At 33.8% G+C, this 13,617-nt stretch overlaps 1 protein-coding gene across 1 annotated transcript in view; it reads left to right on the plus strand.

The window, feature by feature from the left end:
* LOC143225809 (uncharacterized) overlaps window positions 1-13,617 on the plus strand; it is a 106,168-nt gene that overhangs the window by 87,977 nt on the left and 4,574 nt on the right. Inside the window, exons 13-16 of the mRNA XM_076455851.1 lie at window positions 3,210-3,281; window positions 4,605-4,897; window positions 7,116-7,298; window positions 8,874-9,112. Of these exons, the coding sequence (XP_076311966.1) occupies window positions 3,210-3,281; window positions 4,605-4,897; window positions 7,116-7,298; window positions 8,874-9,112 (787 nt within the window). The remainder of the gene's footprint in view (window positions 1-3,209; window positions 3,282-4,604; window positions 4,898-7,115; window positions 7,299-8,873; window positions 9,113-13,617) is intronic.

Here is a 13,617-nt window from a genome sequence, read left to right on the forward strand (position 1 = left end):
AGAACATGAGCTATTGAATAGGGATTTATTTTGTTACAAGATAATGATCTTAGACACGCAAACAGTTAAGTAAAACGACTGTTGGAAGGGAAATGAAATCGATGAAACGTTCACAATCAATAGCTTGGCCAGCATAAAGTATTGATATGAGTATTAAGAGTATATGAGTTGTTATAAAAAATTGAAAAGATCAAACAGCAGCGAAACAGCCTTGATGAATTATAGGAGTAATAGAGAATATAAGAAAAAAATGTTTCTTGATCATATATTGGTAAACATAGGTTTTCATAAAAACAAAGGGAACTGTTCTTTTTAAAACAAATAGAAAATATTAGCGATTTGAATAATATTTTCACGTGTTTGTTTCTTCTATAGTAATTTATTATACTTCTGATAAATTGACGACTTGGTTCAATTACTTGTGGTTAGTGACCTATATGTAATGATGGATTAAGTAAATTTGCATTACAGCTATTATTACCCACCTAAAAGAAGTGTCAATAAAAATTGATAACACTTCTGTAATATGACAAATGACATTTTAAATAATGTATGAGAAACACAATAATAAACTACTGTTACAATTAAAATGTAGGCTTCTCGAGACGGACCAAGAATAATTTAGGAAGCTCAGGTCACACTCGGTGATAAAATTTAAGTTACTGATTATCGTTTCGGTTTTCTAAATCCTTCATCGCAAAGCTACATGACTATCTGCGCTAGTCGTCCCTAATTTAGTACTCTAAGAATAGACGGAAGGCAACTAGTCATCACCACTCACCTCCAACTCTTGGACTTCTCTTTTACCAACGAATAGTGGGATTGACTGTCACAGTATAACGCCCCCACGGCTGAAAGGGCGAGCATGTTTGGTGGGACGGGGATACGAACCCGCGACACTCATATTACGAGTCGAGCGCCCTAATAACCTAGCCATGCCGGGCCCAATAAACTACAGAGTTTGTCAGCATTTGGGTGTATTATAAATTAGTCAACGTTTATATATATTATAAGTTTTGCCAGCATTCAGGTATACTATAAATTTTGGCAATATTTTTTATTTCATGTGACAGTTCAAAAAAACATGATTATGGAAAGTAATACTTGTCTGTGTATTACGAACAAAAGTTAAATAAACAGGCATATTGGTGTCACCAGTATATGATGCGTATCTCTTTCGTGTAGTTGATATTAGTTCTCCTATGTTTTTGAACTTTTCTGAACTCTATATGTTGTACAATGTTTTCCCTCTATTTGTTTCAATCCATGTACGGAATAAAATTGTTCATGTGCACCAGTGTCAAGGCAAGTTGTTGATGTGCACTAGCAGGTTTTTTAGTGGTGTTATGTTTAGACCATCGACCCTATTAAATCATTAGTTTGCTTTGCAATGCCACCAGTTGGTTATGTGGGCTTTAGGTCTATCGATTGCCAGGGTTATTAAAGCCGTCAACGTGTTGAGGCTTCACCATTACTGAGGATGTGCAGGACTGGAATAATGGAGTGTGCGGCACTTGTGGTTAATGTGCCTTAGCCAAAACTACACCTTAACATTTTTGTTTGTTTGTTTGAAGTGAAACAAAAAGCAACACAATGAGCTATCTGTGATCTGCCCACCACGGGTATCAAAACCCGGTTTCTAATGTCATAAGTCCGTATACATACCACTGTATCATTTGGGGGCTACACCAACAAACACCTCTCTCTGTGAGTACACTATACATAACTTATGCATACACACACACAAAGAACACTACAATAATGACAAAGAACATTACAATAATTACAAATCCGACAACAAGTTACACAATTTAATTAACTATTAAGTGAAAAGAGATACATCAACAACAATACCATCAAAATTATCCACCTCACGTTAACACAAGATATTTACTGTAACACATGAGGTTTGCCATCAACCAACAAAATTTGATATTTCTTCAACTGTCCATTACATGTTAAAACAACCTATTTACCGTAACGTGAAATTTCATTTTTTACGGTTTGTTTTATTCAGGGTTAATAAATCTTTCATCCCTCGTAGTTAGTTTGTGAAATGTTACTACCTGTGTAGCAAACTTATAAATTTAATTATTAATTTGATTATAATAAAGATTACATCATATGTACATAGTGGGGGAAGGGCGTGTATGTGAAACGAAGTCATCTTTCCGCAAGAATATGCATGAATGAATCTGAAGTTGAAGCTAGAATTGTTCTATAAATGATGACGTTAAATAATAATTATTCTACACTTTTCGAAGTTTTGTATTGGGAATATTTTTATGAAACTATATTTTGAACCTCCCCCACCAAAAAAACAAAAACGTATTCGTTCAATATATCCAACTTTTTCGTAATGTGTATTTCAGGAGTTAACAAAATAGCGACATAGATATAATTTCTGGAGAAGAAACAGTTTTAATGATTAGTGAATAACTGAATTAAATTATTGTTGTGTATAAACGCTGATTTTGAGATCCTTAGTCTAACAAGCAAAGCTCGAATTATTATTTAGTTTGCTGTGAACCACCAAAACATAGATTTCTAAGTACTTTTTTGGAACTACAAACGTAGTTAATGACACTATGAAGGCATATAGGAGATCCAAGAGAAAGGAAAGTCTCTTGTTATGACACATTTCATCCTATCATTGGTTGCTTAAAATTAATTTATAGAGAACTAGCAAAGTTTTATACTGTAATTGGTTACTAAAGAAATAATCAGTAGAGAATTAGCAATATTTTCACTATGATTGATCAGTAAGATTATTTAGTAGAGAACTAACAGTTTCACACTATCGTTGATTACTAAAAAGTAATTAATAGAAAACTATCAATGTTTCACACTATCATTAACTACTAAAGGATAATTAGTAGAGAATTAACGAAGTTCGTCATCTCAGTGGTTATTTAAAGCTGCCAGTGAATAGTTTACTGAAGAAGAGAATCATCATAGGGTTATTTTAGTGCAGTAATGATATTACAATAATGTTAATTAAAAGAGTAACACTTTGCATCACAGAATAAAACACTAATAATTATTATTACATGTTTGGTCCTGTTTGGCTTTGAAAAGAAATATTTGTTTCTATGGGGTATGAAATGAGTTCGGCGACTTAGATCTAATATTCCAAATCATTGGAGTTGCCATACATTTTGAAATTGTTTGAGTTTGAATATACCTATTATTATTTCTTCCTTTTTTAGAAGTCTTGTCAATAACAATATTAAGGACATTCATCCAGAAGCCTTCGAGACTGTTCCTCGGCTAAGAGATCTGTAAGTTGGATCTTTTTTTGAGGTTCATATTTATATTTTAAAGTGGAGATCCATGTTATGTTTATCTGATACTGATTAGGTTAACAAAGCGACATGTGTTATTTGCTAAGAAACAAACGCAACATGAATTTGTCAAGAATAATGTGTTATGACATAAAAAAATTATAAATGACTACAAAAGACGAAAGAAATTCTCTATATTTAAATATAATCACACTAAAGAAGAATAGCTGGTTTCCATAATTACTTTCAATTTTAAATTTTTTAACATGGGACAAACGTCCTAATCAGGACAATTAATGTTCAGGTATAGTAGCCGTCTCTAATTTGTTATTACTGACCAGAGGGAGATACACAGTCTGCAGTGCTCGTCGTCACAAGGGCTTTGTCCGGCTTTATTTTGAATGTTTGATGGATTGATAATCATTCTTATAACGCATCTGTAAATGGAAGCTAAGAGCTTGTTTAGGAGTATATCTGTAAAGAAAGTTCCAAGATTAATGTTTGAGCGAGAAATGATAAATTGTTAACCTGTATAATAACTGAAGCGTAGAAAACTGGTTTGTTGCAGTGCGGATAAGCCTCACAGAATCATGCGTTCTTACATAATTAATTATGTCATTTATATTATATGTTCCCCATGCGTAGAACGGGTACCTTAACTAGTTATTCATAAAATACTCTTTTTTGGATGTAATTAGATTCAGTGTGATACCAGGATGCTACATATTTTTTAACCACACACATAAACCCAGACATACACACATAAAAAAAAGGACTGATGTCCACAATAGAAGCATACATTGGTCGTGCCCTGGTAACATTAAGGGGTTGTCTGCGTCATAAGCACAAAGATAGGACCTTTCAAAACTTTGAAAAAAGTTATAAAAAATGTTATGCACTGTAGTTAATCTATTTACCAATTTTTGTCACATTTGAAATGGACTAAAAGTAAATAATGAAACAAAAGCACTTGATATTAGAATAACGTTCCACGGATAAAAAAAAATATTGGAATAACAAATAATAATAAGATACAAGAAACGTATAAAATATGTTGAAATCTTTATAGGGATTTAAAGAGAGAGGACGAAAATATGTTGAAGGTGACAATTTTGCCAAGAAAGAAAACAAAACGCTACTAATTGCTTTACTATTAGTAAAAACTAATACTTTTGTTTTATATATTGCAATTAGACACGTTATAACACAGATATTTTTGTCTAAAATGTCAGTACACTTTTAGTAAATAATTTTGTTAGTAGTAAAAGTTTTTTTCGTTGAAAGCCATTTTAAATTTTATTGTTTGAATCTTTCGGTTAGGAACCTTGGTAACAATCGTTTTCCAACACTTCCGACTAAAGGATTACAGAATCTTCGACAGCTTAAAACTTTCAACAATCCAAACTTAAAAGAGTTCCCCTCTCCAGACTCCTTTCCCCGTGTTCATACCTTAGTTCTCTCCTACTCATACCACTGTTGTGCGTTCCTCTCTGTCAGTCAGAAAACGCTTGAAAAGTCTACCAGACTACAGGAGGCTATTGTGTGGCTAACAAAAGACGACGTGGACATGAACATGTGGAGTACGAACATCACAGACGTCTGGCCCGGCTATGGTAAGTTCGCTTGTTTGTTTTTGGAATTTCGCGCAAAGCTGCATGAGGGTTATCTGAGCCGGGCGTCCCTATTTTAGCAGTGTAAGACTAGAAGGAAGGCAACTAGTCAACACCACCTACCGCCAACGCTTGGACTACTATTTTACCAATGAATAATGGGATTAACCGTAATTTTATAATAAATCCATGGCTGCAAGGACGAGTATGTTTGGTGTAACGGGGATTCGAACCCACGACCCTCAGATTACAAGTTGAGCGCTCTAAACACCTAGATATGCTAGGCCAGGATAAACTGAGAAAGACGCTTTAACGGAGTTCCAGTCTCTTTTTAAAAAATGGAATTTTAACTCGTATTTTTGTTTTTTATTATTTGTTTCCTTGTGTAATTTTTTTCAGATCTACAAAAATATTGTCATATTCTTTAAATTGTATAACGCTTACCGGAATATAAGACATAATAATGATTTAGTGAAACTACCTTGAACTCCAAAGAATCTTTTGAAGATTTCGTATTCCTTTCTCTCAACCCTTTGGGTTTATATTTTATCATGTAATGTTAGGAATTTATTCGAAAGTTTGTTTTATTTGTTTGTTTTTGAATTTCGCGCAAAGCTACTCGAGGACTATCTGCGCTAGCTGTCTCTAATTTAGCAGTGTAAGATTAGAGGGACAGCTAGTCATCACCATCCACCGCTAACTCTTGGACTACTCTTTTACCAACGAATTGTGGGATTGACCGTAACATTATAATGCCCCCACGGCTGAAAGGTCGAGCATAATTGGTGCGACTGAGATTCGAAGCCGCGATCCTCGGATTAGGAGTGGTATGCCTTAACCCTCCTGGCCATGCCGGGCCATCCGAAACTATTGTTACTCCTTTTATACATATATTGTTACGCATAAGAATTTCAAATAGCCTAAAACTAGGTTAAAATAAAACTGGCTTAGAATTTAAATGACGATATGTATGAAATTTATGATACTTGCCAAAAGATTGATACACATACTTAAATAACTTTTAATATACAAACAATAATACAATTTACGATAATGGTGATTACAAATAATGATTTATATACAAAACCTTTACAAATTTACAAATAATACTGAGTTTTTTTCTATTCTGGAACTTTCTTATTGTCTTATCGAGGGTTCACGATGAGCAAGCTACTTTCGAATTGATCTAGATAAAATTCACGTAAAAGGAAGCTAGGTAGCTCTGCGTTCTTCGCTTTTCAATTATCGTACGCGAATTTTTCACCGCTGAAGTTATATGAAATAATATTCGGTATGAATCCGCTGAATTTAGCTTGTTTGTAATATTCGAAATCTATAATCGTCCCTGAAGTTTCTGATTAATAAGACTTATCACAATTATAACGTCTGACGTTCATTGCATAGCAACCATAACAAACCAATAATATATACTGTCTCTTGGCACATCGAGTTTGTTACATGTTTTTAAACGGATATATATAATAGTAAATCCATTACAATATACATATCTAAACTATTGCAAAGGGAAATTAATTTATAACGGTTTTACAATATAAATGATTAACTTATCACGAGCTTGATAAAGTAGGACAGATGTACGAAAGAAATTGCAGTTAATATTGTCTTGTTAAACAACACGATATAGTTGATCGACAAAAAAATAGATCAGATATTTCAATATTATCTTAATGGCTAGAAATTAAATAAGAAAGTTCTTAAAACATGATGCAGAAAATAGCACCGCATTACGATTATCGAATAATTAGTTAGTAGCAGTGTTATGGTATGTGCCATAAATAATTACTGTAGAATAAGAGTATATATACAGTAAGAAAGAAACAAAACAGAAACCTCTATTCACTCTAAGCAATTGTTTTACGCTATTTTGTTAATACACTATTTATGTAAATATTAAAGGTGCTTGCTAGTCGCGTGTAGACCGTGATCAAAAAGTGTTTTTGTGTGTGTGTGTGCGTTTTTCTTAGAGCAAAGCCACATTGGGTTATCTACTGAATCCACAGTGATAAAGTAATTTCGATATTTAAATCTTAAAATATGGCAGAGAAATGAATACTTTTAACATTCTTGAACAGTATTTTCTCCTCCAAACTTGCATAAAGAAATTTTTATGAAAATAAGATATGACAGTTTTCTAAGAAACATAGTGTGTAAAAATATGTCGTTATAAACAAATTCGCGTGTTCACGTATTTTTTTCATAGAGAATTTTTCATCAAAATTTGAAGAGTTTGCTCTTCAGTTATGGAAATCTTTCGGCAAAGATTATACCATTCCTGACAACTTGGCTCAATATGCAGAAGAATATTTTGAAGACTACAAGTCATTTTACAACAGTGAAGACATAATTCTTTCTCGTTATCCAATCCAATGTATTCCTCAACCAGGTAAGATAAATACTAGTGTTATGATTACATAAAAACTTGCCTCTGTATTTATTCTTTAAAGCTCATAACATATGTAAATTAACTTGTAGACTTATTCTAGAACTTTTCTCTATATTAAAATAGTTTTATTTACGAACATTAGGCCCTCTCATCAGAGCCTTCATCAAGCAACAATGTACTGAAAGATAGAAATTCGTTTATCTTGGAACACTGCTTTAAAATATGTAGCTAGCCAACAATAATAAAAAAGTTTTGTAAATAAAAGCATTTTAGCATAGAGAAAAATCCGGGTATACCTCTGTACGTATTATCCGGTTCATTGTATAAATGTCAGTCTAATATTTAAAATAGTTACTATGGTTATGCATAATAGTTGTCTCGATACTGAACACAAAATTATCTTTGTCGTGTTACAGATATTTTGTGGGTGTTCAATTCAACTACGTAAAGTTTGGTTAGAAAAGTAGGATTTTATTATTGTGATTACGTCACACAGTTGTCTTAGTACTCGGTGCTATTATCACAATTACATATGTCGCTAGATTCCTTATTGAATATAATACTAATAGCAACTCATGTTTGTTTGTTTTGAATTTCACGCAAAGCTACACGAGGTGTATCTGCGTTAGCCGTCCCTAATTTAGTACTATAAGCCTAGAGGAAAGGCAACTGGTCATCACCACCAGCTGACAACTCTTGGGCTACTCTTTTACTAATGAATATTGGATTGACTATCACGCTATAATGCCCCCACGGCTAAAAGGCAAGCACGTTTAGTGTGATGTGGATTCAGACCCGCGACTCTCACATTGCGAGTCGAGCGCCTTAACCGCCTGCCTAGCTTTAAAGAAAATATATGTATTATTGAATACTAACACAATGATTTTATGTTTTCATCTATGCAAGTAAAATTCGTATTTATATTGTGAGAGTGTTAGTAGTTAGTGTGTTGGACTGTGGATCCAAAGGTCTATGGTTAACCCTCGTTACTGAAACAAAAATCCTGCTCTAATTTCATTATCATAGGCTACGTATATGAATGATTATTTAGCCTTACTATTCAACCAAACAAGGGAAGTTCATGAGTTGGTGGTAGGTCCTGTTGACAAGCTAGCTGCCTTTCTAACAGTAGCTATTGAAGCGCGAATATCCCAAATAAATGAAGTTATGTAAGAAACAATAGAATGATATGATATATACTGCCTGGATATTAGCGCATAATTTATGTTAGTTTTATGTTTTTTGCAAATTAAGATAACTCTGTAGTTTAGAAATAACCGTAATTAAGTGTTTTCATGTGTTGCACATCAGCCATAGAACTATGCTTATTTAAATATATATTTCCAGATACGAATATTTAAGTTTCTCATAATAAACACAGAAGTTTCAACATATTTTAGTTCAAAGTGTTAATAGATTCAACTTTATTGGAATTTTGAGCTGGAAATAAATAAGTTCTGACGAGAAATTTAAATTTTCAATTAAAACAATGTGTTATGTAGTTCATATTTTATTTTGTTTACTCTCAAACTACTGTAGTTTTAGAGTTAACCTATAAACATGTGGTTGTCTTAGATCCGTTTCTTCCTTGTGACGACTTGTTTGGCTGGTGGACTTTACGGTGTGGAATCTGGATAGTGTTCCTTCTTGCTATGCTAGGGAATGGTGTAGTGGTGGTGGTCATAGTGTTCGGCCAGAGCACAATGGACGTCCCAAGGTTTCTCGTCTGTAATCTCGCTACTGCTGACTTCTTTTTGGGGATTTATCTCGGGATCCTAGCTGTGGTGGACGCTTCTACGTTAGGGGAGTTTCAAGTAAGTTGATATAATGCACAGACGATAAGTTACAGTTAACTACAACAAATACAACATGTTACCCAATACGAGCTAAAGTGTTTCATTTTACTTCCTATAAAACGGAATTTGAAACAGTCAAAACTGGGTGTGAAATATTATTCATATCAGCATAATCACTGCATCTGAATCTTGCCTTGTTTATTCATGGCTTTTATATGTTTGTAACTGTCAAGTGTTATAGGTCCTGCTTTAATACACTTTATGTTCAGTCTTAAATTATATCATTTTATTTCTTTATCTGAACAAAGTTTTAAATGCTTCCATTTAGCATGATCCTCGTTCAGCTATGTATGTGTAATTTATGAGCGAGTATGTTTCACGTTATTTTCTACATAATAAATTTTGTTACCTAATGAACCAGAATGTTTCATGTTACATCCTATACAATAGTATAAGGTAGTATTTTTCTCATATTATTCCCTACAGTATGGGTTTTATTGTTTAATATGAGATAGAATGTTTTTGATTACTTTCTATAATATACATTATTTTTATGTCTTCATATTATTCTCGTTATTATGGTTTTATCAATTAATATCAGTGAGAAACTTTTCATGTTACTTCTTGTTTTACAGTTTTTTACTTAATGTGAGATAGAATGTAATTATCTATACAATTCATTGTTCTTCCTACAGTATGAGTTTTGTTATTTATTGTGATAATTTTAATATGTAGAATTAAACAATGGTTTCTTCTTTCGTTTCACCTTGCTCACTTAACTCTCTGGTTTGTAAATATTGCAGATTTTAAGATCCCATTAGAAGTATCAGCAACCATGGAAGTCAAAAATAAGATTTGCAGACATTTCCGTCCTCCTGGGAGTGTTAGCAAGCTTTTCAGATATTTAACCAAATAATTAACTTTTGATCAAAGCAAATTACCTACATTGATGTTTACTAAAATCATGCAGTTATGAATACAGCTAATTAAATATACTTTTCTTATGTTCGTACTTATGAAGAATAGATTACATTAGAAATCGATAGGCCGAAAATTTATAATAAACTGTAGCTGTTTTCTTTAAGGATTCAAAATCAGAAGTGTTTGAGATTAACAAGTGAAACGTATATTTTGTTTCCCATAAGTCGTTTCGTTGTTGTTGTTGTTTTGAATTAAGCACAAAGCTACACAATGGGCTATCTGTGCTCTTCCCACCACGGGTATCGAAAACCGGTTTTTAGCGTTGTAAGTATGCAGACACGCCGCTGAGCCACTGGGGGCTCCCACAAGTAACTCACTGCTCAATAAGCCTTTCATTCGGAATTTATATGACGTTAGACAAAAAGACCAAAGGCTGGTGGAACATTAGAAACCGAAAGTCTTTTTGTCTAACGTCATAAGGCATGATAGGAAACCATTGTTGAATGATCAAAAAAGTTATAGAACTTAACTAAATCGAATGACTGTACCTCCAAAATGTACCTACTTTTCACTTATTTATTTCATCAGTCTCGAAGTAATTCGTTAATCGCAACATTTCTAGTAAAACTAACACAGAAAAATCAAATGTTATCGTGAGCAAAAGTATATATGCACACTGAAAGAGACTTGAATAGCACTCATGAGTTCTTTAACTGTATTCTAGGTTAGGGAGTAGAAAACATAGTACGAACATTCCAACACAAATTGTCAACTCTTTTGGCTGTACAAAAGGTAAAGAAGATATTTAGTCACAATAAACGTTTATTTTATTTATTTTAAAGCCAAGCAAGAATATGTTAATATGGCAAAATAATATTTATTAATTAACATTTACTCACCACTTACAACTTTTTAAAACACTGATTCGATAACTTTACTAACAGTAAGCATTTTTGTAGTCTAATTTAATACGTATAAAAGTAACGTAAGGCTTAGGTAAATTTTATTTTGCGTTTGGCTGTAACTTTATTTCATAAAACTTCTGAATTAAAGTATTTTATTTATTATCTAAACAATAAATAATAGAAAACAATCTTTCTGACAAATTAACATGAATATTAAGTATTCATAAACTTCATAGTTAACCCAAGAAAAATCAGGTGAATAGTTTTGTTGCTAAGTGATGATGTATATTGTTGAACATTACCAAAAAAAAAAACAGTGTGAAAATACTTTCGACAGAGAGTTTGTTTGTTTATGAATTTCGCACAAAGCTACTCGAGGGCTATCTGCGCCAGTCGCCCCTCATTTAACAGTGTAAGACTAGAGGGAAGGCAGCTAGTCATCACCACCCACCGCCAACTCTTGGGCTACTATTTCATCAACGAATAGTGGGTTTGACCGTCACATTATAACGCCCCAATGGCTGAAAGGGCGACATTGTTTGGTGCGACGAGGATTCGAACTCGCGACCCTCAGATTACGAGTTGAACGCCTTAACCACCTGGCCAAGCCGGGCCTCGATAGAGTGACAAAGGGAATAAACCTTTCATAATTAGTGATACAAACAAGATATTAGAGAACATTTTTTTTTCATCTTCCAACTAAAATAAGATTTTTTTTATTGAACGAAAGGCTTCTGATTTTGAATCCGAAATTGACAAATTAAAAGGAATGTTGAGAAAAAGACGTCTGCAATTTACGTAATTTTTGTCAAAAATGTTAGGCTTTTAGCTTTTAATTCTTCATTGTTTAAGTTGTAACTCTTAATAGAATGCACTATTTCATCAAGGCAAATGAATATAAAGAAAAAAATATGCATTTTGCGTTGTTAGACTCAACCACTTACTTGTGTCCAGCTTTGAAAGATGAAAATAAGAAAAGGGAAAATAAAAATAAAAACCTTTTTAGCATTTAACAGGGAAAATGTGAACACTATTAAATTAGTCTAAATACTAGCTGGTCAAGAGTTTAAGACTATACCAAAATGAAGTCTTAAACAGGGTGGGAAATGCCCAACAAGAGGTATCAGTAGTGAGTTGCACGGCCGTCATTGCGAATAACTACAAACATTCGCTTTGGCATGTTCAATGTAAGCGTTTGCAGAAGGCTGGCTGGAATGTTATTCAAAGTGGTGAAGATGGCTTCACGAAGATCATGCACTGTTCGGAATTGACGTCCTTTTCTATAGACTTCCCTTGTCATCCACCCCCAAACATTTTCAATGGGGTTCAGTTCGTACGAACACACTGGATGATCCAAAAGAATCACGTTATTCCCCATGAAAAAGTCCTTTGTCCTGTGGGCATTTTGGATTGAAGCGTTATCCTGCCGAAAGATCCAGTCATTTCCACACAAGCGAGGGTTTTCAGTCAATAAGGATGTTCTCTCCAACATGCCAATGTAACCAGCTGCTGTTTGACGCGCCTGTATAACCTAAAGATTCATTGTTCCATTGAAGGAGAAAGCACCCCAGATTATGATGGAACCTCTTCCACTGTAATATATGTCTCCGGTGGGATATCTTTATCGTTCCAGTAACGTTGGAAGCCATCTGGACCATCATGGTTACATTTTTCTTATCAGAAAACAAAACCTTCGTCCACTTTTCTACATCCCATGTTGGTTGTTCTCAGCAAAGTTTAACGGAACTGTTTCGTGGTGTGGAAGGAGGCGTGGCCTTTGAAAACGTTTATGGTTTTTAAAGCCTTTCTCTCGTAGATGCCGTCTTATTGTTCTTGAGCTACATTCTGCGTCCGTAAGAGCATTAATCTGGTTCGACGATCAGCTGTGTCTCGTCGAATCCTTCTACTCAACGCCGGCGAAATTTTCTTGGGCCGACCATTTGAAATTTTCGTTCCGTATCCCTCAGGGTCTTTTAAGAAATTTGCAACAGCAGTTTTACTACGCCCAATCTCACCAGCGATGAGAGAGACCTTGCTTTTGCAGCTCGACAATTCTGTCACGTTCAAACTCTGTCACATTTTTAGCCTTTGCGATGTTTTTACCCAATGTAACACAGAAGATGTCAGTGAGAGATGTTGACAACGCTAATGCTTGAACACAAATGACTAAATTTCGTTACGTGTTTACCGATTAATGCTTCGTTTCAGTATGGTCTTAAACTTTTGACCAACTAGTATTTAGGCTAATTTCATAGTGTTCACATTTTCCCTGTTAAGTGATTGAGTCTAACAACGCAAAATGCATATTTTTTCTTTATGTTCATTGGCTTTAAGATTTTGGCCAGCAGTGTATTTTGTATTCAAAACATTAAATGAATACTTTAAGAATATAGTTTAATTTCGTCTGTCATTAAATTGTTTTTTGACCCAAAAAAATTAAAGAAAGTTTGTTTTTTTTCTTATATCGAAGCCACATCGGTCTATCTGCTGAGCCCATCGTGGGGAATTGAACCCCTGATTTTAGCGTTGTAAATCCGTAGTGTTACCGCTACATTAGCGGAGGGTATCGTTAAAGAAAGAATAAACTACTTCTGTATTCCATGATTACGGAATGCACAAGCTTTTAATCTAATATCGTAGATTTAATGTTCTTTGAATAACTTTCCAAAACTTTCTCAAATTCTTCTTAAGAGTTAC

Source organism: Tachypleus tridentatus, chromosome 9 (genome assembly GCF_004210375.1).
Source record: "Tachypleus tridentatus isolate NWPU-2018 chromosome 9, ASM421037v1, whole genome shotgun sequence".
Classification (NCBI taxonomy): Eukaryota; Metazoa; Arthropoda; class Merostomata; order Xiphosura; family Limulidae; genus Tachypleus; species Tachypleus tridentatus.